The sequence below is a fragment of the Myxine glutinosa genome, chromosome 4 (genome assembly GCF_964187855.1).
Source record: "Myxine glutinosa chromosome 4, kmMyxGlut1.1, whole genome shotgun sequence".
Taxonomy (NCBI): Eukaryota; Metazoa; Chordata; class Myxini; order Myxiniformes; family Myxinidae; genus Myxine; species Myxine glutinosa.
In genome coordinates, this window is record NC_136264.1 from 77,723,071 (window position 1) to 77,748,932 (window position 25,862).

The 25,862-nt window shown below is 50.5% G+C and overlaps 8 protein-coding genes across 8 annotated transcripts; 5 read left to right on the forward strand and 3 right to left on the reverse strand.

The window, feature by feature from the left end:
• Positions 1-876: 876 nt before the first annotated feature.
• LOC137424885 (histone H2A-like) lies at positions 877-1,251 on the forward strand. Its single transcript, XM_068112768.2, has one exon. The coding sequence runs from the start codon at positions 877-879 to the stop codon at positions 1,249-1,251; it is 375 nt and encodes a 124-aa protein (XP_067968869.1).
• Positions 1,252-3,750: 2,499 nt separating this feature from the next.
• LOC137425898 (histone H4-like) lies at positions 3,751-4,062 on the forward strand. Its single transcript, XM_068114623.2, has one exon. It carries the CDS (start codon positions 3,751-3,753, stop codon positions 4,060-4,062), a length of 312 nt encoding a protein of 103 aa, XP_067970724.2.
• A 565-nt stretch (positions 4,063-4,627) lies between these two features.
• LOC137424883 (histone H3) lies at positions 4,628-5,038 on the reverse strand. Its single transcript, XM_068112766.2, has one exon. It carries the CDS (start codon positions 5,036-5,038, stop codon positions 4,628-4,630), a length of 411 nt encoding a protein of 136 aa, XP_067968867.1.
• Positions 5,039-7,117: 2,079 nt separating this feature from the next.
• Positions 7,118-7,972, forward strand: LOC137415382 (histone H2B 1/2-like). Its single transcript, XM_068100979.2, has one exon. The coding sequence runs from the start codon at positions 7,163-7,165 to the stop codon at positions 7,541-7,543; it is 381 nt and encodes a 126-aa protein (XP_067957080.2). The 5' UTR covers positions 7,118-7,162; the 3' UTR covers positions 7,544-7,972.
• A 610-nt stretch (positions 7,973-8,582) lies between these two features.
• On the reverse strand, positions 8,583-8,894 carry LOC137425897 (histone H4). The gene has a single exon (XM_068114622.2). It carries the CDS (start codon positions 8,892-8,894, stop codon positions 8,583-8,585), a length of 312 nt encoding a protein of 103 aa, XP_067970723.1.
• A 1,257-nt stretch (positions 8,895-10,151) lies between these two features.
• On the forward strand, positions 10,152-10,526 carry LOC137414607 (histone H2A type 1). Its single transcript, XM_068100104.2, has one exon. It carries the CDS (start codon positions 10,152-10,154, stop codon positions 10,524-10,526), a length of 375 nt encoding a protein of 124 aa, XP_067956205.2.
• A 2,079-nt stretch (positions 10,527-12,605) lies between these two features.
• LOC137426194 (histone H4) lies at positions 12,606-12,917 on the forward strand. The gene has a single exon (XM_078775251.1). It carries the CDS (start codon positions 12,606-12,608, stop codon positions 12,915-12,917), a length of 312 nt encoding a protein of 103 aa, XP_078631377.1.
• On the reverse strand, positions 12,648-13,897 carry LOC144891750 (histone H3). Its single transcript, XM_078776027.1, has one exon. The coding sequence runs from the start codon at positions 13,881-13,883 to the stop codon at positions 13,473-13,475; it is 411 nt and encodes a 136-aa protein (XP_078632153.1). The 5' UTR covers positions 13,884-13,897; the 3' UTR covers positions 12,648-13,472.
• Positions 13,898-25,862: the final 11,965 nt, after the last annotated feature.

Here is a 25,862-nt window from a genome sequence, read left to right on the forward strand (position 1 = left end):
TTGACCCATTTGCTCCAATGTACAGGAACAATGTCCAACCAAGAAATGAAACTTGCCCCATTTGACATTGACACACGTCGTTGACCATCCCCGTTTACCTGTAAACCCAGTGCCTCGTGTCTGGAAAAGCTCGTACATTGCACGATTCTTCGTCCTTCCTTTGCACGAAGTTTCCTCATTCGGAATCCAAATACAAAGTGCTCGCAGTATTTATGAACCGTACACAGTACACAGAACCATCCTGAAGCCCCGTCCCGATCCACCCAGCACCCCCTGTCTAGTTCATCAAATCAATTCTCTGGGTCTTTATCTTTTCCCAGTCTTTGTTAAAAACAAAACAAAATGCTTCATAAAACACGTCTCTGCGTCTCTTTCTGACCCGTGTACACAATACACACACAAAAGGTCGTGACATGTGGCGAATTCGGTGAATGGTCGATCACACTTTCAAGAAAGGTGTTGTGGCTCTGAAAAGAGCCGTTGGGTGGTGTGGTGCGGAAGCTGTGCACAAGACCTTGGACGAGCGACTTGAGGTCGCTCCCCGCGGATCCGTCGTGCCACCTTGGCGTGTCCTTGGGCACGATGGTGACACGTTTGGTGGGAATCGCCAAGGTTCAAAAGGTCAAGGTTCAAAAGGTCAAGGTTCAAAAGGTAAAAGGTCAAAGGTCAAAGTTCAAACGATTCTGTCTCATATGCAAATATTTGGATCACATAGAGTTTGGAGGCGGAGTACACAACCTGATGTACAGCCATTGGATGGATACAATGTGGGCGTGTACGATGCCTGGTCCAACTTCACCCTTAAAACAACTCAATTCGCACCATGACTTTCATTCACAGTGAGGTTGTTTAGATATCGGTTCATTGCGGCAAATCATGTCGGGACGTGGTAAAGGCGGTGGAAAAGCTCGTGCTAAGGCAAAGACTCGTTCTTCCCGTGCTGGGCTGCAGTTTCCCGTGGGCCGTGTCCACAGACATCTTCGCAAAGGCAACTACGCCAAGCGCGTCGGTGCCGGCGCTCCCGTCTATCTGGCGGCTGTGCTCGAGTACTTGTCTGCAGAGATCCTGGAGCTCGCCGGTAACGCTGCACGAGATAACAAGAAATCGCGCATTATTCCGCGTCATTTGCAGCTCGCCATCCGCAACGATGAGGAGCTGAACAAACTGCTGGGCGGGGTGACGATCGCGCAAGGTGGTGTACTGCCGAACATCCAGGCCGTGCTGCTCCCCAAGAAAAGCCAGGGCAAGTAAACGGCTCCGCCTCACAAGAGTTCACAGCTCTCCCACAACGGCTCTTTTCAGAGCCACTCAAACCTTTCCGAAAGCAGCATCAGCGATACACGATCCGTGTTTTACACAAAACTCTGCTGTGTGTTGAAAAACCCTTTCTCGTTTCCTTTACATTTCAAAACCACATACAGAACTTTGAACTTTATGAATTTCACTTATTAATTTTCATTTTTTAATGCCCAATAATTATGAACTTTGCCCTTAGGCATCAATCATTCATGCATCTCGTCATCACAGAAGCCCCAATCATTGTCCGTCTTGTCGGGTAGATTTTGTCGTATTTTGACGACACAGAGAGTTGCAGCACAGTCACAGTGTGACACAAAAGAGCAGGAGTGAGTGTGTTCAAGGGTAGAAACAGAAAAGGAATAAAGCAAAAGGGGTTAGAGGAGGAGGGGTGGGGGCGGGGTGTGAGACTCAATAACTAAGAAAAAAGGGTGCTTGGGGTTATAAAAGGTACCTCTGCATTGGCATTTTCCAGTCTATATTAACTGTTAAAGTTCTGAACAAAAATTTATTCTGACAGATTTGCATTCACAAACAAGGGGATGTTTATGGGTTCTGGAAGCGCCAGTTTTATTATTGTCTCGTTTGAGAAACGAGGTCGAAAGTGCTGTCGGAAGGGGAACAGTCTCCGCCATTTCACACTGAATAGAGTGAGGAGGAAGACGAGAATCCAAAATCAGTGCAGTATTGTACAAACAACACATCGTCTCGCCACGCCGCCGATGTTATTGTGACGGGAGAAGCGGACGTGGTGGAAATAGACGTCGGCAATCGGAATCGGTGAGAAGTGTTCCTTTGTTTCCGTTTGTTTCTCGCTTCACTTTGAGCTCCGTAATTAACGTGAATGATACATCCATGCGCAATGCCCACAGCATTCTCAGGTACAAGCACATGCTGGTGAAAGGCGAGAAGCACATTTTCAATCCTCTGCACATTTCACCATCTTCCACGGGCCGACACTGCAGATGGAAGAGCTGCTTTGACACAATATTGCATTGCTTACTCGGTCGGATACGTTCTCGGGCTTCCCCCAAGGAGCTTCATTACTCAGGCTCATTTTCACGACGTGAATCGATTCTTGGACCAAACTTAAACGTTAAAATTTTCATTGTGAAATGTGCACCTGTCTGTAGCCATCTTTGCAAGGCAGTCAAGCAAACAAGAAGAAAATCAGCTTTTATGAGGCTCATGTTGATGTTGAGGCCACCTGAGCAATGCGCATGGACCAGCATGAGAGTGAAAATGCTTGGTCACGAACAGCACACGGCTCTAAACAATGCTTTGAATGGTTTTTTTTCAATCGAAACGTCACAGTCATCGAGCTTGTATCGTGCTTCGTGTGATGTGCCGATTCCATCCCGGCCTTGTCAACGAAACTATTTCGATGTCTCATTCACAATGAGCTGCTCAAATTCATCACCTGTCGTCCAAGGTAGCGCAATGATGGAGAAACTTCAAGCATTCATTGTGTTTGAACCGCAATGAAATGACATTCGAAAGAGAAATTTTAAACGAGGCCACAATCGAGGGTTCAACGAGGTTATTGTTGGTTCGCGGACAAAAGAGGTATTTTTACTTGACATCAAATCCAAACTGGCATCAAAATATCGTACGATGACTTGATGCTTTTGAAGCTTATTTCCAACTTCGGTAATGTGAGCGCGCGTTGTTATTTGCCAAAGTTCTACAGTTCAAGTTGTGTTCAGAATTAAATCGTCGTCAATTTTGCAAAACTTGAACCTCATTTGACAGGATTACGTGTTTACTTGAGTGAAAGCGATGGGATCGGAAAAGCCAGTGCAGTTGCAGATTGTCAAAACGAAAGGACGACGTGCGCATGCGCGGAAAGTGGGGTGAAAGGGTAAAGGGCACGAAGAGCACACGCGGACGTGGTAGAAATCACCAAAGGAAAACGCAGTGAAAATAATTAAATGTCGGAGGAATTGTGGAAGGGTCAAAGAGCAAATGGTAATATCGAGTTCCCACCAATAGAAAGCCTCAGTATCACCACCAAAAAGACACACGAACGCCCGTTTCGTTTATTCACCTTTGGATTCAACTCCCATCATCATGTCTGGACGACATGGTAAAGGTGGAAAGGGTCGTGGAAAAGGAGGTGCTAAACGTCATCGCAAGGGACTGCATGATAACATCCAGGGAATCACAAAGCTGCAAGCTTATTAAAGATTATTGCATATTGTAAAATCGTAAGGACAACGTGCGCATGCGCGGCAGAGAGGTGCAAAGGGCACACGCGCGGACGTGGCAGAAATCACCAAGGCAGCACCCTTTCTCGTCGAGAAAATAATTAAATGGAGGAGGCAAAGTTTCAAGGTTGAGCAAATCGCAATATCGAGCTCCACCAATATGAAGCCTTGGTACCAACACCATCGGTATCGACACGCGTGTGCTCGTTCGCTTGGTTAAATTGGGGTTTTGTTCGAAACGCTCATTATGTCTGGACGTGGTAAAGGTGGAATAGGTCTCGGTAAAGGTGGTGCGAAACGTCATCGCAAGGTACTGCGTGATAACATCCAGGGAATCACAAAACCTGCTATTCGTCGCCTTGCTCGTCGTGGTGGGGTAAAGCGCATCTCGGGTCTCATCTACGAGGAAACCCGTGGAGTTCTGAAGGTGTTCCTGGAAAATGTGATCCGCGATGCTGTTACCGCCACGGAGCACGCCAAGCGAAAGACCGTTACTGCCATGGATGTGGTGTACGCTTTGAAGCGCCAGGGCCGTACCCTCTACGGTTTCGGTGGTTAAACATTTTGGTGGTGGTGTTCAACAGCTACAACAAAACTGCTCTTTTCAGAACCACCAACTCGTTCATGAAAGAGCTTCAGGCGACTTGAACTTTGCTTTATGTATTATTTGGCACCAGAAATGCAATGTTGAGAGCAGGGTTTGTATTATTATTATTTTGGGTTTGAGGAGATGAACGGGTCAAATTATACATGTTATGGTTAAAATTTAAAAATGTGAATTTTAACATGAACCACCTTGCAAGCGACATTACACATGATCTCCAACAATTGTCACTTCTCAATCCTGTGGTTTCATTGAAACATTGTGAAACCCCATTCCCTGAAGACAGCCAACCACCACTATTGTTCAACATTTCCCTCTCTGTCTTCATAAAAAAGTCAAAACAAAACGTATTTCCTCCAGGCCGGTATACACAGTGTACACATTATATACACACAAAATGCAGTGATAGGTGGAGTTTGGTGAAAGGTCGATTACACTTTCAAGAAAGGTGTTGTGGCTCTGAAAAGAGCCGTTGGGTGGTGTGGTGCGGAAGGTGTGCACAAGACCTTGGACGAGCGGGTTAAGCTCGCTCCCCGCGGATACGTCGTGCCAGCTGGATGTCCTTGGGCATGATGGTGACACGTTTGGCGTGAATCGCGCACAAATTAGTGTCCTCAAACAGCCCAACGAGGTAGGCCTCGCTCGCCTCCTGCAGCGCCATCACTGCGGAGCTCTGGAATCGCAAATCGGTCTTGAAATCCTGTGCGATTTCACGGACGAGGCGCTGAAACGGCAGCTTGCGAATGAGCAGCTCCGTGGACTTTTGGTAGCGCCGGATCTCGCGCAGCGCCACAGTTCCTGGACGGTAACGATGCGGCTTTTTCACGCCACCGGTGGCTGGAGCACTTTTCCGTGCCGCCTTTGTCGCCAACTGTTTTCGGGGAGCTTTTCCACCTGTCGATTTGCGAGCGGTTTGCTTCGTTCGAGCCATCGTGACAATAACACAAAATTGAAAAACAACTTTTTCACCAAACGCCAACAATGCGATTAAAACTGCGCTGTGCGCTTTTAGTTATGTCGGGAGACGCTTGCGCCGCTTTGCATTTGGCTTCCACGATTTTCACGTTTGCTATTGGCTCCACAATTTGCTCGGTTGCAATTGGCTGCCACATTTTCACGTTTGCTATTGGCTGCCTCACAACCATTCCCATTCGCTGAAGAATTAAGCCCCACCTCACGCTCCATCCATTGGTCGAAACTTCATTCTCCCCTCTCCATTGGCTAAAATCTAAGCCCGATGTGATCCGCTCCGCGAGGGAAAGCTCCGTCCGCCTTCCCTTGCTCGTTTCTCCCACCAATATCTATCCTGAGCTCCCTTGGGCCTGTTCAGCGCTTCCGTTAACGTGAAGAAGCAAAAAGCAAATCCTTGCCGAATATTTCCATGTGTGTACCGTGATATAAAAAAATTCACTCACCAATCGATTTCAAAATTGGGTAGTTTGTCGAGGTGGGACGGAACTACATTTTTATTATATTACAGTCGTTGTACGTTATTTGTAAATAAAACATTATTGCGATTTTGCAGGAACCGCACATTTTCAATGAATCGAGAAACAGAAAATGGACGTTACAAAAGCTTGCTTGAAAGACGAACGTGCAATTGCGCAAACCCCGCAGAATGGTAATTCCATCGCCGAACACAAACAGGAGATTAAATTATTTGGTTTCCAGAGCTCCGATCTGATGGCGTTGCCGGCGACATTTTGACCTCCCTCGTCGGTCTGTTTGAGGACACGAGGATAGCGTCATCCACCGTCTACAAAACTCGATACCGACAAATCCCTTTTTGTGCATTTATCTGTCCGAATGGATTTGTGCAGAACTTGAGAGTAAAGAAGAGGGGAGATCAAACGGAAATAAGGCAAGGGTCTTTCACTGAGTTGTTAATGTGTGGAATGGTCGCTCCGGAAAGGTCGTCGCAGCAGAAACTACATTCGTCTAAATCGGAATGAGATAAGTACCCGGAAATAATGTAGATCGAGAGGTCGAGGGATATTTGTCGAACTTCTTGGTCGCTTGAGCAAGGATGTGTGATTGAACAGAACATCATTGCGGATTGTTGGCTGTGGGAGGGGGGGGGGAGGGAGGAGGTCTCGCTCGTCAAGAGGTGGTGTATGGTCGATGTGGTGTTTCTCACAAAAGAGCCATCTTCGGAAAGAATAAGTCCCTCCCCTCCCCCAACCCGGCAAAGAAAATCTCCCCCCTCCCCCAACCCCGCAAAGAAAATCTCCCCCCTCCCCCAACCCCGCAAAGAAAATCTCCCCCCTCCCCCAACCCCGCAAAGAAAATCTCCCCCCTCCCCCAACCCCGCAAAGAAAATCTTCCCCCACCCCCAACCCCGCAAAGAAAATCTCCCCCCTCCCCCAACCCCGCAAAGAAAATCTCCCCCCTCCCCCAACCCCGCAAAGAAAATATCCCCCCTCCCCCAACCCCCCAAAGAAAATCTCCCCCCTCCACCAACCCCCCAAAGAAAATCTCCCCCCTCCCCCAACCCCGGAAAACTGGTATAAAAAAATATTCTCATTTTTGATATAAATTGGTTTGGTGTTGATGAGGTGCAAGACTGACGGACCGAATGGACACCTGCTGGGTCTAAATTCCTTGCGCACCTTGAACCGTCAAGGCTGGAAAAACCCAACACGGAGATACCTGCGATGACCCCACTCTCACGCATTGTTGTTTTCCAGGTTATTGTGCATCAAGTGCAAACTTCATAATCGTCGAATGTTCTGTATTTGGTTTGGAAGTGCCAGAACGCCATGATTTGTACACAAAAAGAGAAATCCAAATAACTTTACTGAATTTCATGCGAAGGTGACGAATTTGGTTCGTTTGAAGGGAAATTCGGATCAAGAATGACACACGCCCACTTTTCATCTAACCAATGACTGAGCATCAGGTTGTGTACTCCACCTCGAAACGCTCTGTGATCCACATATTTGCATATGAACCCTTTATAAGAGGGAATCGTTCACACTCGTCTTCTTATTCTTTCTCTTTCTCCGTCGATTATTATTTGGTTGCTTCGCTCTCGTTTTTCTTTTCTCTACTCGTCATGCCTGCGGATCATCCCAAGCAAGAGGCAGCAAAGAAGGGTTCGAAGAAAGCCGTTTCCAAAGCGACTCGGAAGGGTCCCGGTAAACGGCGTCATCGCAGAAAGGAAAGCTACGCCATTTATATCTACAAGGTGCTGAAACAAGTTCACCCCGATACGGGTGTTTCTTCCAAAGCGATGAGCATCATGAATTCCTTCGTTAACGACATCTTTGAGCGCATCGCATCCGAAGCATCTCGTCTGGCGCATTACAACAAGCGCTCCACCATCACATCGCGGGAGATCCAGACGGCAGTGCGTCTGCTCCTTCCCGGGGAGTTGGCCAAGCACGCCGTGTCCGAAGGTACAAAGGCCGTGACCAAGTACACCAGCTCCAAGTGAGCTCGGACTCGTTTCTCGAGTTCATCCCCAAACGGCTCTTTTCAGAGCCACTCAATGTTTCTTTAATGGAGTGCGACTTTTCCTCTTCGTGTATCATTGGTGAAAGAACCACGTGATGTTATATGTAACTAGAAATGTGGTTCATATTAATATGCAGGTCAGGTAATCATCAGCATTATACTGAAGTAAAGAGTAGTCCTGTTAAAACTTCCTATAATTCCATGGATAGGGTTGGTATTTCTCATAACGACTTGGAACATAATTTATTGTGAGGTGGGTATGTTTGTTGGGTCGTCAGGATCAAATTTGAGGAGGACCAACGTTTGTTCAACCTGCTCCTATCGATACTGTAAAAGGAGCCGTGTCTGTCTTTGTTGTGTTGTAACTTGAGACGGATTAACAGATTTGAATAAATCCAACTAAGGTGGATTGGCGTAACTCCTGGGTGTTTGTGATCCAAAAAAGAAATACCTTTTTTTATGGGTACATGGACACGCGTGTCAAAATTGCAAATGCCAACACGGAGCTCGGAGAGCAGGATCTCCCAGTAGTCCTTTTTAAATTTATTTCCCCATAGATTAGCCAACGCAGCAGAGATTGGTATTGCCGTCAGCGAAGAGACGGGTCTTCTATTCTCGAATATCTGAACTGATGGGGCAGTTACCACGAACTCAGAAAATCTATTTATTCCATTTCTCAGTTACTCTTCGCCCGAAACAGCTTTCGTCGAGCCATGTAACTGTTCTCCGGAAACAACTTTCAGTTGAGAGCGTGGCCTCCAATTGCACGAAACATCACTGCAACAAAGTGCTCGGGATCATTGGCTTTTAAGCCTCGAATAATCTTTCAGACTTCAATATCTGCCCGTTTCACCTCGTGAAAATCAAAGTAATAAACAGAGCTGTCTCCATTGCATTTCTGGTGCCACAGAATACATGATAAAGTTCAAGACGCCTGAAGCTCTTTCATGAATGAGTTGGTGGCTCTGAAAAGAGCCGTTTTGTTGTTGTAGGTGTTGATGTTACCACCACCAAGATGTTTAACCACCGAAACCGTAGAGGGTACGGCCCTGGCGCTTCAAAGCGTACACCACATCCATGGCAGTAACGGTCTTTCGCTTGGCGTGCTCCGTGTAGGTAACAGCATCGCGGATAACATTTTCCAGGAACACCTTGAGAACTCCACGGGTTTCCTCGTAGATGAGACCCGAGATGCGCTTTACCCCACCACGACGAGCAAGGCGACGAATAGCAGGTTTTGTGATTCCCTGAATGTTATCACGCAGCACCTTGCGATGACGTTTCGCACCTCCTTTTCCGAGACCCTTTCCACCTTTACCACGACCAGACATGCCGACGCAGTTGGACTGATCACTGAAGTCAGAATAAACGAAACGCCAAACGTTCGTGTCTATATCTATATGGTGGTGGTACAAAGGTTTTCCATTGGTGGGAAACTCGACATTAGCATTTGCTCTTTGACCCTTCCACTTTGACTACTTCATTAAATTATTTTCTCCGGGAAAAGGGTTTGTTCCTGAACGAGTTGGTCGTCGTTTGTTGTTGGAACGTTTGTTCCTTTCGCCTCTCCGCGCATGCGCACTGCGCCCTTTCGCTTTGACAATCTGCAACTGCACTGCCTTTTACGATCTCTTCGCTTTCACCCAAGTAAACACGGGATCCTGTCAAATGAGGAGAGTCATTAACAAATGGAATGGTCTCCCTGGAAAGGTATTGGCAGCATAAACAACAAAGTTTAAATTGTCACTGATCACATAAGTACTTGGAAATATTGCAGATCGAGGGGTGCAAGGATAAAAAAAGCAGGAGTTTTATGGAACTTGAGCAGGGATGGATGATTGTGTGCATGTGAGTAGTGTTGTCTGTGGGGTTATCGTTGGCTGTCGGGGATGGTGTGTGTTTGTTGTTGAGTTTCTCACCCATTAACCAGGTTCGCCCACTCCCCCGGAAAGAAAAACAACCCCACAAGGTTTTGTGGTCTTCCCCTTTTTCCCCACATTTCCTTGGGGTAATTGTGCAACAAATCTGGTGAAAAACGGATGTTTGAAACAGTAAGTTTCCGAGCTGGATTTCAATTTTGTGCGATTGCCAGGCAGACAGAGTAAAATTATTCTCTCACTCCTCTCGGTACATGTGCGATTGGGACACATTCAGAACCAGTATATGGAAAAACGGCAAATTTGCCTTTGATTCAAATAAAAAAATGTAACATTCAATTTAAATAAGTTGTTTCTCGATAATGCAGCAAGAGTACAACCTCATTGTTTCGCTTTGCGTGTACAACTTAACTACTGAAGCCTGAATCTAAATGTACTTACAAATAAAACTGACAAACAATTCTGTATTTTAAATGCTGCAAAGCGCAAAGTGCAAAGTGCAAAGGATTGTCTTTTCAGGTTATCATATGCAAATATGTGGATCACAGAGAGTTTGGAGGCGGAGTACACAACCTGATGTTCAGCCATTGGATGGATAAAATGTGGGCGTGTGTGATTCCTGATCCGACTTTGCCCTTAAAACAACTCAATTCACACCATGACGTTCAGTCACATTGAGGTTATTGAGATATCGGTTCTTCTCTACAAATCATGTCGGGACGTGGTAAAGGTGGTGGAAAGACTCGTGCTAAGGCTAAGACTCGTTCTTCCCGTGCTGGGCTGCAGTTTCCCGTGGGTCGTGTCCACAGACATCTTCGCAAAGGCAACTACGCCGAGCGCGTCGGTGCCGGCGCTCCCGTCTATCTGGCGGCTGTGCTCGAGTACTTGTCTGCAGAGATCCTGGAGCTCGCCGGTAACGCTGCACGAGATAACAAGAAATCGCGCATCATCCCGCGTCATTTGCAGCTCGCCATCCGGAACGATGAGGAGCTGAACAAACTGCTGGGCGGGGTGACGATCGCGCAAGGTGGTGTACTGCCGAACATCCAGGCCGTGCTGCTCCCCAAGAAAAGCCAGGGCAAGTAAACGGCTCCGCCTCACAAGAGTTCTTCAGCTCTCCCACAACGGCTCTTTTCAGAGCCACTCGAACCTTTCCGAAAGCAGTTTCAACGATACACGATCCGTGTTTTGCACCAAACTCTGCTGTGTGTTGAAAAACCTTAAACGGTCCTTTCTTGTTAACTTTACACTTCAAATGCACACGCGCAATAATTATGAACTTTGCATTTACTACACATGCATCTTGTCATCACAGAAGCTCCAATCATTGTCCGTCTAATCCAGTGTAGATATCATAGTATTGTGACGATACAGAGTAGCAGGATAGTTTGATATAAAAGAGTGAGTGTGTTCAAGGGGAGAGGACAATTGGGGAAAAAAGCTGCAAACAAACGAAATGAAAGAGCAAGAAGGGGAATTTTGGGGTGAAACAGAAAAGGAACAAAACCAAACAGCAACGAGCAAAGAAAAAGGGGTTACAGAGGAGGAGGGGGGAGTTGAGACTCACAATAACTTAGAAAAACGGGTGCTGAGGGTTATAAAAGGTACCTCTGCATTGGCATTTTCCAGTCTTTATTAACTTTTCGCTCTTTCGCTCTTTCACGAGCCTCGATCTTGTATACAAAAAAAAAAAAAAAAAAAAAAAAAAAAAAACAAAGTTTTCAAGAAAAATTAATTCTGTCAGATTTGCATTCACACACAAGGGGATGTTTTGGGGTTCTGGAAGCGCCAGTTTTATTATTGGCTCGTTTCAGAAACGAGGTCGAAAGTTATTGTGACAGGAGAAGCGGACGTGGTAGAAATCATCGTCGGCAATCGGAAACGATGAGAAGTGTTCTTTCGGTTCCGTTTGTTTCTCGCTTCACTTTGAGCTGAATAATTAACGAAAACGATACATCCATGCGTAATGCGCACAGCGTTTCCAAGTACAGACACATGCTGGCAAACGGCGAGAAGCACATTTTCAATCCTCTGCACCTTTCACCATCTTCCACGGGCCGACACTGCAGATGCGATGGAAGAGCTGCTTTGACACAACATTGCTGACTCGGTCGGATACGTTCTCGGGCTTCCCCGAAGGAGCTTCGTGACTCAAGCTCATTTTCACGAGGTAAATCTTTTCTTGGACCAAACTTAAACGTTACAATTTTCATTGTGAAATGTGCACCTGTCTGTAGCCATCTTTGCAAGGCAGTCAAGCAAACAATTAGAACAATCAGCTTTTCTGAGGCTCATGTTGAGGCCACCTGAGCAAAGACCAGCCGAGAGTGAAAATACTTGGTCACAAACAGCACACGGCTCGAAGCAATGCTTTGAAGGGTTTTTTATTTATTTATCCAAACGTCAGTCATTGAGCTTGAATCGTGCTTCCTGTGATGTGCCGATTCCATCTCCGCCTTGCAAACGAAACTGTTTCGATGTCTCATTCATAATGAGCTCCTCAAATTCATCACCTGTCGTCCAAGGTAGCGCAATGATGGAGAAACTTCAAGCATTCATTGTGTTTGAACCGCAATGAAATGACATTTGAAAGAGACAAATTTTCGACAAGGCTACAATCGAGTTCAACGAGGTTATTGTTGGTTCGCGGACAAAACAAGTATTTTTACTTTTCATCAAATCCAAACTGGCATCAAAATATCGGACGATATAAACGATGCTTTTGAAGCTTATTTCTCAGGTGATGTGAGCGCGCGTTGTTATTTGCCAAAGTTCTGCAGTTCAAGTTGTGTTCAGAATTAAATCGTCGTGAATTACTGCATTATTTAAACCTTATTTTACAGGATTACGTGACGAGTGAAAGCGAAGGGACAGTAAAAGCCAGTGCAGTTGCAGATGGTCAAAGCAAAAGGACGACGTGCGCATGCGCAGAACGAGAGGTGAAAGGGCAAAGGGCACAAAGAGCACACGAGGACGTGGTGGAAATCATCAAGGAAACTGCAGAGAAAATAAATAAATGTCGGACGAATCATGGAAGAGTCAAAGAGCAAATGGTAAAATCGAGTTCCCACCAATAGAAAACCTCTATCACCACCATATAAAGACAGGAATGCTCGACTTGCTCGTGGTTTCGTTTATTCAGCTTTGGATTCAACCGCGATCGTCATGTCTGGACGTGGTAAAGGAGGAAAGGGACTCGGTAAAGGAGGTGCGAAACGTCATCGCAAGGTGCTGCGTGATAACATCCAGGGAATCACCAAGCCTGCTATTCGTCGCCTTGCTCGTCGTGGTGGGGTAAAGCGCATCTCGGGTCTCATCTACGAGGAAACCCGTGGAGTTCTCAAGGTGTTCCTGGAAAATGTTATCCGCGATGCCGTTACCTACACGGAGCACGCCAAGCGAAAGACCGTCACTGCCATGGATGTGGTGTACGCTTTGAAGCGCCAGGGCCGCACGCTCTATGGTTTCGGTGGTTAAACATTGAGGGTGGTGTTCATCAACAACTACAACAACAAAACGGCTCTTTTCAGAGCCACCAACTCGTTCATGAAGGAGCTTCAGGGGACTTGAACTTAGTATCATGTATTATTTGGCATCAGAAATGCAATGTTTATGGCAGGGTTTGTATTATTATTTTGGGATTGAGATGAACGGGTCAAATAATACATGATACGGTTAAAATGAAAAATGTGTATTTTGACATGAACCACCTTGCAAGCGACATCACACATGATCCCCAACAATTGTCACTTGACAATTCTGTGGGGGTTCATTGAAACATTGTGAAACCCCATTCCCTGAAGACGGCCAACCTCCACCATCTTGTCAACGTTTCCCTTTCAGACTTCATAAAAAGAGCATCACAAAACGTATTTCCTTCCGACCCGTATACACGTACACATACAAAATGCAGTGATCGGTGGCGAGTTCGGTGGAAGGTCGATTACACTTTCAAGAAAGGTGTTGTGGCTCTGAAAAGAGCCGTTGGGTGGTGTGGTGCGGAAGGTGTGCACAAGACCTTGGATCAGCGGGTTAAGCTCGCTCCCCGCGGATACGTCGTGCCAGCTGGATGTCCTTGGGCATGATGGTGACACGTTTGGCGTGAATCGCGCACAAATTAGTGTCCTCAAACAGCCCAACGAGGTAGGCCTCGCTCGCCTCCTGCAGCGCCATCACTGCGGAGCTCTGGAATCGCAAATCGGTCTTGAAATCCTGTGCGATTTCACGGACGAGGCGCTGAAACGGCAGCTTGCGAATGAGCAGCTCCGTGGACTTTTGGTAGCGCCGGATCTCGCGCAGCGCCACAGTTCCTGGACGGTAACGATGCGGCTTTTTCACGCCACCGGTGGCTGGAGCACTTTTCCGCGCCGCCTTCGTCGCCAACTGCTTTCGGGGAGCTTTTCCACCTGTCGATTTACGGGCGGTTTGCTTCGTACGAGCCATCGTGACCGGCAAATATCAACACAAAACAACAGCGAATGAAACAAGAGAATTGAGAAATGCGCGGTCTGATTTTGTTTGAGCCGCGAGACGCTTCGGCCGTTCGCCATTGGCTGGCACATTTTTCACGTTTGTTATTGGCTGCCTCAAACACTCTCCCATTCGCTGAAGAATTAATCCCCGCTTCACTCTCTATCCATTGGTCGAAACTTCACCCTTCCCTCTCCATTGGCTGAAATCCGAGCCCGATGTGATCCGCTCTGCGAGGGAAACCTCCGTCCGCCCTCCTTTGCTCGTTTTTCCCACCAATATCTATCCTGGGCTCCTTTGGGCCTGTTCAACAATTCTTCAAACGTGAAGAGGCAAAAGGCATATCCTTGCCGAATAATTGCGAGTGTTTGTCTTGTAATACTAAAAATTTCACAATTCTACTCACTATTCGATTTCAAAATTTGGTAGTTTGTCGAGGTGGCATCGCCAGGTAATACATTTTTACATTCAGGAACTACAGTCTTTGTAAATAATGCTTTTTCCCCCTATTTCCCGATCTGTACGTTGTTTATAAAAATGGGTTTTGTTTTTTGAGTTTGATAAAAATGAATTTGTAAAAAAAATACACAGCAAAGAGTTTTGTGTAAAACACGGATCGTGTATCGCTGATGGTGCTGCCGTTGTGGGAGAGCTGAAGAACTCTTGGGCCTTGTGTGAGGCGAAGCCGTTTACTTTCCCTTGCTTTTCTTGGGGAGCAGCACGGCCTGGATGTTCGGCAGTACACCACCTTGCGCGATCGTCACCCCACCCAGCAGTTTGTTCAACTCCTCATCGTTGCGGATGGCGAGCTGCAAATGACGCGGGATGATGCGCGATTTCTTGTTATCTCGTGCAGCGTTACCGGCGAGCTCCAGGATCTCTGCAGACAAGTACTCGAGCACAGCCGCCAGATAGACGGGAGCACCGGCACCGATACGCTCGGCGTAGTTGCCTTTGCGAAGATGTCTGTGGACACGACCCACGGGAAACTGCAGCCCAGCACCGGAAGAACGAGACGGCCTTAGCACGAGTCTTTCCACCGCCCTTACCGCGTCCCGCCATGATGTTTGTACACTGGAGTAAACATTTTCAAACACGTCGGATTGCTGAATATAGTAACACACGACAAGCCGTTGCGAACGTGTATCTTTTGAAGGGAAAATAGGATCAGGAATGCCGCACGCCTACATTTTATCCAACCAATGGGTGGACAGCTTTGGCCGAGCCTCACAAATCCACGTCCCACGTCCAATGCTGGTGTGATCCACATTTTTGCATATTTACCCTTTTTTCAATGGACTTCGTTCACCCTCTGTTTCTATTCTTCGCATCGGTATTTGCATTTGTTCTCTCGCTGTACTATTGTCTTCATCTCAGCTCATCATACCCTCGAATCCTCCCAAGCCAGAAACTAAAACGAAACAGTTGTGTAATGGTGAGAGCATCTGCTCGGGTTGGAAAGTTGGTGTTTCGAACGACAGCATAGTTACACCAAAGACATCTAGCATATAGTTATACCAAAGACAGGAGGGATTTGAATGGGGGGGATTTAATGGGAAATATTTGAACACGACGACTGTGTGTCCACCGGTTAAAATATCTGAAATACTGAAGACTGTTATGTTGTATGTTACCTCCCCAAACTCCGGTTACGGTGCCCCTCAGGGTCTCGAGAGGGAACGCGGCAGAAAGATTTGTTATTTTGAGTGTTCTAATAAACCATGGCAAAACCACACCAATGCAATTGTGTAGAACAAACAAGTCATTGTATTGTTATGAATTTTAGGGTAGGGGCATATATAGATTGAGGTAGATCTGCATAGGTAGGTGCTCCGACGATCATAGGTAACAATAACCATCTCTACGTAAATAAGTCGAGGACCTGTCGAGCCCGTATGTCGGATTAAGTGTATCTTAATCCTCATTACGAGGAATGGGGCATGTCAAGTAGTTGTAGGGTTTATGCTAATTCCCCGGTGTGTCAAACCTGTGATCATACCTGTGTCCCATATGGCAACGCACAATGGACATTAGTTAGGCCCAATCGTAACACCACACAAACACTACTTAAATCCCCCCTCCGTCACAATAACCATAAAATCCACCGGAAGCCAGTTCGGGGAACCGCCGATGCAGCTACAGCCAGCCACATCACCAGATTGCATAGCAACACTCATTGCTCAGGCAGGCTGAGGCCACGCCCACCTTGCGAAGGATTGATAGAAGGAAGACACCACAGGACGAGGGCCGCCGATTGGCAGAGTGGGAGAGGACTGGTGATTGGTCAGGGCAAAAGCAAGAAGCAGCTCGCTGAGTGGTGAAGCAAGAGCGAAGAAAGCGACAGATTGGCCATCAAATGAACAGCATGAGAGAGAGGTGACGTGGCCATTGGTGGAGGGTTGAGCCTGTAGTGTTGGCCGGCATGGATTGGCAGAGGGAGAGAGATTACGTCAAGAGGGGATTGACAAAAAGAAGAAGAGACCGACATTTTCTCTCTCGTCCCTGCTCGTTGAAGAGACCTGAGTGCCTGGGCCTCGTTCGCTGCTGCCCTCACAATTCCTCTTTCCCCGACCACCTGCCCTTACGCTTTCCTTCACCTCGACCTTTTCTCCTTTCTGACCCGAACGTTGGGTGCATGGCAGTTTCGTGCCGAATTTGGGAGGACATTGCACGGCTGGTGAAGCAGGTTGCGTGCCCGCTCGCTCACTTGGCGCGAGAGGTTTTACCGAGGCCTGGTGAACGGGCGCGCATCGAGGCCTTTCTTCCCACCTACCGGAGTTGCGTCGGACTTCGCGCTCGGAGCCTGACCATCCCTGACGATCCCTGACACACTGCAGACAGAGCTAAGCTGCACCACAGAACACAACAATTGCTTTAATTTAATTCTTCCTTTGTCCGTTGTTGAAGTGAGTGAGGTGTGTGGGATCCCAACCTCGGTTGTGGTATTTATCGTCGCGTTCCTTGTTATCGGGTTCCATTTAATAAACCTTATTTTTGTACACTTTAATTCCGCCTCGGGTTGAATTGATTTGCAGGGTGAAGACGCCTGCGCCGGCCATCCAGGTGAGTCAGTATTCTTCATTCCGTCTCGCGTATCATTCGCCATCAATTGGATAATGCCTCAAAGTAAGCTCGATTAGCCATTTGTCTTAATAGAGCCATCCACAGGACAACTGGTGTCAGGAAGTGAGATTCGGACTCGACGGACAATTTTTTTGTCCGCGGGCTGAGATTGACACAGCCAAGCGTACATTGTGCTCGACATTCGGAAGTAAAAAAAAATTTGTCAGAGGCGATAAAAATTCTAACAGTCGATTGAGTGCACGAAGCGTGACATCGCGGTTCGAAAATATAAAATCTCTTAATTTTTCTGAGGTAAAATATGCGAGCGGGAACCGTTTCAGCGAACAGCGTAATGGCGGATGCTGAGTTGGGCGCGCGAGATGGAGATGCCGAGGGAATTGGAGGTGGGCCGTGTCGAAGTAGGACTTTTACATTATTCCAAATTAATTAATACTATCTTGTTGGATAAGTTTCCATGTAGGAAATTACAATTTTTGTATAAAATACTGTGAACCATTTCTATCTCTCAGGCACATATGGGAAATGAATTTGTGTTCGGCCAGTAAAAATGTACTCTTGAACTGTGCCAATGAAAAGTGTAGTCCAAGCAAATTCTTTGGAATGCATGTATAAGTGAAATCAGATGTATATTCGTCAGGCTTTGACTGCAATCCAATAGAGACACTGCAGTGAAATCATTGTCAAATGTTGTAAAAGAAATAAGGTTGCTCAGGGGAGGACACTTGGTCATATGTTATTCTTCTTGCTCAAAGCATACCTACGGTCTCTTGTGCTTGGCCGAGCCAGATGTGGGGATCGGAACGCCTGAGAAACCCCACACTGCTCTCTTGAGAGGACTTCAAAAGACTTTGGCATTATAAAAGAGAGAGAAAGAGAGAGAGAGAGAGCTGGAAGGAGGAGAAGAAGACTCTGCTTGCTCTTGGTGTCATGTTGAGAAATCCTGTGCTGCAAACCAAAGTGAATTATTTTATGCAAGTGAACTGTTGTAATGTTGTATGTAATCTGTGCTGATCAAACCCAGTTTTCTTCTCCCAATAATTAATAAAATTTCCTAAAGACCAACCTCGGTGTTTGTGGACATTGCTGAGACAAGCACACCTCTCCTCTTCTTCCTCCTCTACACCCCATCTCACCAAATTAATCCTGCTCCATCAGCCGAAAATAGAAGGGGAAGAGCATAGTAATGGAACCTCCACGGCTACCGAGACGGACCCGATGGATTACCAGGCCTTAATGCAATTTATGAAGGTAAAATAACGATAAAATAGATGCTCAGATTGAGCGCAGTGAGCGATTCAATAATAAAATGGATGCCCAGGGTGAACAGATGAAGGAATTCAAAGAAAGATGGAGGAAAATAAAAATAAATGAAGGGAATGATTAATGATATAGGGGGATTTAAATTAAAAAATGGATACCCAAAGGGACGAATTGAGGGGAGACATGAAGGGACTGGAAAACAAAATGGATGCTTGGAGTGAGCGAATGGAAAGCAAAATTGATGGGTTGAAGGGAGAATTGAATGCCCAAACCAAAAACATAGAGGGATTGAAGGTGTAGCGGTTACCGCTGGATGCACACAATCGCCTTGCACCGGCCAGAACACGGCCAGACGCGCCTCTCCCGGGCATGCCCAGACTCACTGTTCCCGGGAACGCCCGAACCTCCCGGGCACGCCCGGTCTCGTCTTTCCCGGGCATGCCCGCTCTCGCCTTTCCAGGGCTCGCCCAGAGCATCCGGGCATGCCCGCTATCGCCTTTCCAGGGCTCGCCCAGAGCGTCCGGGCATGCCCGCTATCGCCTTTCCAGGGCTCGCCCAGAGCGTCCGGGCATGCCCGCTATCGCCTTTCCAGGGCTCGCCCAGAGCGTCCGGGCATGCCCGCTCTCGCCTTTCCAGTGCCCGTCCAGAGCGCCCGGGCACGCCCAGCCTCAACTTGCAAGGCCGCAGCCAAACACGCCCGGGCAGGTCCAGACTCGCCTTTCCAAGGCTCGCCCTTGACACCCGGGCATGCCCGGTATAGCTTTTGCCGGGCAACCCTCCCGACATAAATGTGTATATATATTGCTGCCCGATAAACGGGCTTTTGTCAGAATACCTGAGCTGTTTTGTTTCAATAAAGCAACTCGGACGAATTCCGTCTTTGGTCGCGTCAATTCTTTCGACTCGCGTTGGAGCGCAGCTCCTTCACTGGTGACCTACCGACATGGACACGGCAGTGACTCTTAAACTGCCTACCTTCTGGGAGGCTCACGTGGCTGTTTGGTTCGCCCAGGCGGACTCCCAGTTCGCCCTGTGAGGCATCACCGCGGACGACACCCGCTTCCACCATGTCGTGGCAGCGCTCGGTTCCGCCACCGCGGCCCGCGCCCTGAGCCTCCTCAAGCACCCACCGGCTGCCGACAAGTATGACGCGCTGAAGACGCTCCTCCTCGACGCTTTCGCCCTCTCACCGGCGGCACGCGCACGGCGCCTGCTCGACCTGCCCGAGCTCGGCGACACGCGCCCGTCCGAGCGCATGGACTATATGCTCTCGTTGCTCGGTGAGCACTCTCCGGATTTTCTGTTCCGCGAGTTGTTCCTTCGCCAGCTGCCTCACCGGTACGCCTCGCCCTGGCTGGCATGTCGATCACCGATCCCCGCGCCCTCGCCAGGGAAGCCGATAAGATCTCCTCGGCGGGCCAACACATCGGCGCGGCTACCTGGAGCCTGCCGCCGTCCGAGGCGACGCCCACGACGCCCGAGCGCCCTGCGCGGTTGGAGGCCGAACTGCCGGTGAAACTGGAGGCCGCCACGCCGCACTGACCGCTTCCGACATGACGGCCGGGGCCTCCACCTGACCAGGCGTGGTGTTATTACCATGCCAGGTTCGGACACAAGGCTCGGACATGCCGACCCCCGTGCACTTTCGGCAAGTCGGGAAACGGCCGGGCCGGCGTTCATTCCCAGCCATGAGCGCCGGCCACTCGGGCAACTTGCTTTTTATTCGGGCCAAAGCGTCCGGGCGGCGTTTCCTTTGTGACACCGGCGCCCAACTGAGCGTCATACCCACCTCCGAGCAGGACAGGCGGGACGCCGTTTGCGGCCGCTCTTTGGTCGCTGCTAATGGCTCGGCCATACGCACTTTCGGCCCGCGCAACGTCACCCTCTGCTTCGGCAGCCAGCGCTTTCAGTGGACCTTTGTGACCGCCTGCGTCCCCATGGCTTTGCTGGGCGCCGACTTCCTCTGCGCGCACGGGCTGCTGGTCGACGTCAAACGTCGTCGCCTTGTCAACGCCGAGACCTTCAGCTCCCTGGCGTGCACGATGAGCAGCTCTGCGCCGACCGAACTGGCGTGCGCCCTCCCGACGGCGAACGAGTCTGCCCGCGGAATTCCCGGCCCTCACACGGCCGACGTTTTCGGCCGTCGCAGTGCGGCATGGGATCGAGCACCACATACCCACTACGGGCCCGCCGGTCTACGCCAGGGCCCGCCGCCTTGACCCAGCCAAGCTCGCCGTGGCAAAGGTCGAGTTCGACGCGTTGGAGCACCTCGGCATCGTGCGGCGCTCCAATAGCGCGTGAGCCTCACCACTGCACATCGTGCCAAAGCCGGGGGGCGGATGGCGCCCGTGTGGCGACTACGGCCGCCTCAACGACGCTACCACCCCCGACAGGTACCCGATCCCGCACATCCAGGACTTTTCCGCCCGTTTGGCGGGACGGGTCATATTTTCCAAAATTGACCTGATACGGGGATACCACCAGGTACCTGTCCGGGTGGCCGACGTCCCGAAGACGGACGTCATCACGCCGTTCGGCCTGTTCGAATTTTTGAGGATGCCGTTTGTCCTCAAGAACGCGGTCCAGGCATTCCAGCGCTTAATGGACGGCGTGCTGCGTGACCTGCCATTTCTTTTCGTCTATCTGGACGACATCCTCGTCGCCAGCACGTCCCGCGCAGAGCACCTCCTCCACCTCCGAACACTGTTCGGTCGCCTCAGCGAGCACGGCTTAATTGTCAACCCGGCCAAATGCCACTTCGGCACGACGACCGTTGACTTTTTGGGCCACCGCATCAACAAGACCGGGGCCGTGCCGCTGCCGTCCAAGGTCGAGGCCATCGCCACGTTCCCGCGTCCCCGTTCCATCAAGGCCCTACAAGAGTTCCTCGGCATGGTGAATTTTTATCACCGATTCGTGCCCCGCGCTGCTCAGCTCATGCGGCCCCTTTACGAGGCCCTCCGGGGCAAGCCGGCCAAGCATGACATCGTTTGGTCCACGGCCATGGACGCGGCCTTCGCGAGCGCAAAACGGGCCCTCGCCGACGCAACGCTGCTGGCTCACCCGGTGCTCAACGCGCCCATCGCCCTCACTAAGGACGCCTCCAACTACGCGGTGGGCGCCGTCCATGAACAATGGGTGGACGGGGTTTGGCAGCCACTCGCTTTTTTCAGCCGGCAGCTCCGGCCGAACGAGTTAAAATACAGAACGTTCGAACGCGAGCTGCTCGGTCTATTCCTGGCCGTTCGCCATTTCCAACACCTCCTGGAGGGCTGCCCGTTCACGGCTTTCGTCGACCACAAGCGTTTGGTCTTCGCAATGGCCAAAGTCACGGAGCCTTGGTCGGCCCGCCAGCAGCACCACCTCTCCGCCGTGTCGGAATTCACCACGGACATCCGGCACGTCGCCGGCAAAGACAACGCTGTGGCCGACTGTCTTTCTCGGGCCAGCTCGAACGCGGTCCACCTCGGCGTGGACTTCGCGCTCATGGCGGCCGACCAGACCACCGACACCTCGGTGCAGGCCCTCCGGGCGGCGGACACGGGCCTCCGCCTGGCCGACATCCCCTTCGCGGGCACCGTCCTGCTCTGCGACGTCTCCCAGGGCCAGCCTCGCCCCATCGTGCCCGTTTCCTGGCAGCGCCGCATCTTCGCCTCCATCCACGGCCTTTCTCACCCGGGCCGGAAAGCTTCTCAGAAGCTGGTGTCGGCACGTTTCGTCTGGCACGGCCTTCGACAGAACGTCCGCGACTGGGCCAACGCCTGCATGGCCTGCCAGCGGGCCAAGGTCCAACGCCACACCCAGGCCCCGCTGGCACCTTTCACCGTGCCTGCATGGCGTTTCGACCACGTCCACGTGGACCTGGTGGGTCCCCTGCCCCCATCGCGGGGGTTCACCCACCTACTCACCATGGTGGACAGGACCACCAGGTGGCCGGAGGCCGTGCACCTCACCTCCACCCCCACCGCCGACGTGGCGCAGGCGTTCATCGCCACCTGGGTCGCGCGCTTCGGCGCACCGGCGGACATCACGTCCGACTGCGGCCCACAGTTCACGTCCGAACTTTGGGGCGCGGTCGCCCGCTCGTTGGGGGTCATGCTGCACCGCACCACGGCCTACCACCCCCAAGCCAACGGGTTGTGTGAGCGGTTTCACTGCTCCATGAAGGCCGCACTCATGGCCGGCCTTCAGGATGACGGTTGGACCGACCGGCTACCGTGGGTCCTTTTGGGCCTCCGCACGGCCCCCAAGGAGGACCTCCGTGCGTCCGCCGCCGAGCTCGTCTACGGCCAGCCGCTCCGTGTCCCGGGCGAGTTCGTGCCCGACGCTACCAGTCCCTGGTCCGCCGCACACAAGCGTTCGGACCTCCAGGAGGCCGCCCGCCGATTTGCCCCCGTGCCAACGTCCCGCCATGGTGGCCCCCAGTCCTACGTCCCCCCGGCGCTTCGCACAGCGGAGTACGTCTTTGTGCGTCATGACGCGCACCGGGGGCCACTCCGGCCGCCATACGACGGGCCCTTCCGGGTCCTGCGACGGGGCGACAAGTCCTTTGTCGTCGACGTTGGCGGCCGGTCGGACCGGATCTCTGTGGACCGCCTCAAACCGGCGCACATGGACGTCGACCGACCACCACGGTTGGCCCTTCCTCCGCGGCGAGGCCGCCCCCCGTCCACAGTTCCCCCCGCTCGACCACCCACCACCACGTCGGACCCCTCCCCACGACCCTCCAGGGGTCGCTTTGGCCGGGTCATCCGGACCCCCCTTAAATTGACCCTGCCGGTGCAGGTCGATTCTGGAGGGGCGTGTGTAGCGGTTACCGCTGGATGCACACAATCGCCTTGCACCGGCCAGAACACGGCCAGACGCGCCTCTCCCGGGCATGCCCGGACTCACTGTTCCCGGGCACGCCCGAACCTCCCAGGCACGCCCGGTCTCGTCTTTCCAGGGCTCGCCCAGAGCGTCCGGGCATGCCCGCTATCGCCTTTCCAGGGCTCGCCCAGAGCGTCCGGGCATGCCCGCTCTCGCCTTTCCAGTGCTCGTCCAGAGCGCCCGGGCACGCCCAGCCTCGACTTGCCAGGCCGCAGCCAAACACGCCCGGGCAGGTCCAGACTCGCCTTTCCAAGGCTCGCCCTTGACACCCGGGCATGCCCGGTATAGCTTTTGCCGGGCAAACTTCCCGACGTAAATGTGTATATATATTGCTGCCCGATAAACGGGCTTTTGTCAGAATACCTGAGCTGTTTTGTTTCAATAAAGCAACTCGGACGAATTCCGTCTTTGGTCGCGTCAATTCTTTCGACTCGCGTTGGAGCGCAGCTCCTTCAAAGGGAGAATTGGAGGGGCAAATTGATTGATTAAAGGAGGGATTGAAAGGACAAATTGAAGAGATGGAAAATAAAATTGATGGATTAGTGGGGAATATGGAGGGAATAAATGAGCAAATGAATGAAGGGATTGAAATAAGGGGGATGAATGAACAATTGGAAGGCAAAATTGGGGAAATGGCACAGCAGCTGGGGGAACGAATTGATGGTATAGAGGGGAGAGTGCAGAACCAAATTATGGATAGACTGGGGGAATTTGAGGTCAAAGTGGAGACTAAATTGGGGGAAATGGAAAAGTGCATGGGGGTAGACGTCAACCTAAAACGGGAGGAATTAACATTAAAAGTGGAGGAGGGCATGACTCAGGCTGTCCGAATGGGGGAAAAGTTAGAGGATAGAATTAGTACCACAAATACCCGAATTGATAAAGCAAATGGAGACATGGAAGGCCATCGGGGCCGGGTGGATGCCAGAATGCGGCAACAGAGTGAGGAATGGGGACTCCTCAAACAAAAGGGGGGTGAATTGGCCGAAGAGGGAAAGGGGTTCGAAGCCTGCTTAACCGAGCAGGAGCGGGTGTTTGTTGATGGAGGCCTGTGGGGACCGCAAATGACTGATGGCAGGGTGAGTGATTTGATGCAGTGGCGACTGGAGACCTGGGACGATACCATCAAAGGAGAGGTTGCTTGGGTCCGAGAGAGCTTAAGGGAAGAGGTGAGTCGGTCCGATAAGCATCTCCAAGACGAGATTAAGGTGACCCAGGGGACCCTTACCACGAGCCACATTTGGGCACCGGAGACTCTAAAACTGAACACCCAGTTGGGGGTGGGGGATGGGGTGGTTTGGCCCCAGGCTGTATTTGGACAGAGAGGAATCGGGGAATAGAGTCTCTGGAAAAACAATCCCCCTTGTACATTTTGATGGGTCGGGGAGTCTCGAGGCATTCCTGAAACAATTTGAGTGTGTGTCTCAACTCAATGGTTGGGGAGAGCGGGAGCGCATGGGGAATCTGGTGGCGACACTGCGGGGGTCAGCCCCAGATGTGTTAAACGTAGTCCCAGAGGGAATATTGACCACCATGGGCAAATAAATCTCCGCCACCGCTCCCAGGGGTTAATACCACTACCCTTCCTGTCGCTTCCATGGAGTTCTTCCAATAAGTTTTTCATGGCGCTTTTCCAAAGCTGCTTCTCATTACAAAAGTAAAAACAGCACTTGTGATAATAGTGTTACATATTTATGTGAATTACTATTCCGGGCTTTGCTTATCAATGTGTAGTCGATTAAAGGTTGTTGTGATTAAAGGGTCAGGAGCCCTTCTGAGAAAAAGGAGACCGGAAACGGAAGAAGAAAAGACACGAGGTCCTGGAGACGCGACGATTCTTTTTCTTCCTCGCCAAGATCGGACGCGATCGGGATCGATTGAGCAACGTCAGTGAATCGGCGTTTCAAAGCCCGTCTGGCGAGAGGAGTTACCGGGACGTGTAACTACCCTTTGACACGTCAAGTCACTGTGGGTTCGTGCACGGAACCAAGCAGCTGGCACAGTTCGCCTCGCCGTCTACAAGGCAGCGTACGGGTCGCACCTAGGGCCGCGCGCGCGGGGCAAGCCGCGTGTTGCTTTGCCTGCTTTACATTACCCGCTTTGCTTGGCCAGGAGGTGCGCACTGCAGCCGTTGTTCCCGGTACGGGACGTGCCCGGTGAAAGCACGTCAGGAAGGGTCCGTTCAACCGCCCACGTGCGGAGATCGAACTACAGGAGTACGGAGACATTGTGAGAGACATTGACCACGGAGGGAGTCGGGAGTGGGGCTCACGTGAGGAATGTATAAGATGGCCATCTTAGAGTTATTAATATTATAGATGAGTTTACATCGTTGTACTATTGATTGCTGATTGTGGATGGTTGTTGATTGCTCGGGGAAAATATCATTGATTATTCCGGATCCTTGGTGTGGGGTTTCTTATTGATTGGAATTAATATTGATTGCATTACGAAAGCGCAGAAATAATAGATCTTTCTGGCGGAGTTCCTCTCACGGTCCGGGGGTCACCGAGACCAGGTAGTCACCGGGAGGACCACGTAACAGAATTGGGGGCTCGTCCGGGATCTAAAATTGGATAAAATAATAAAATAATATTTTTATTAATGAAAATTTATTAATTAAGTATTAATTGGTAAATATTTGGGGAAATTGGGGTCAAGTCTTGGGGTGAAGGTTAACAGGTGTTAACGATAGGCACCATGGCGTTTGTGGCACAGAACTTTGCGGTAACACCGAGT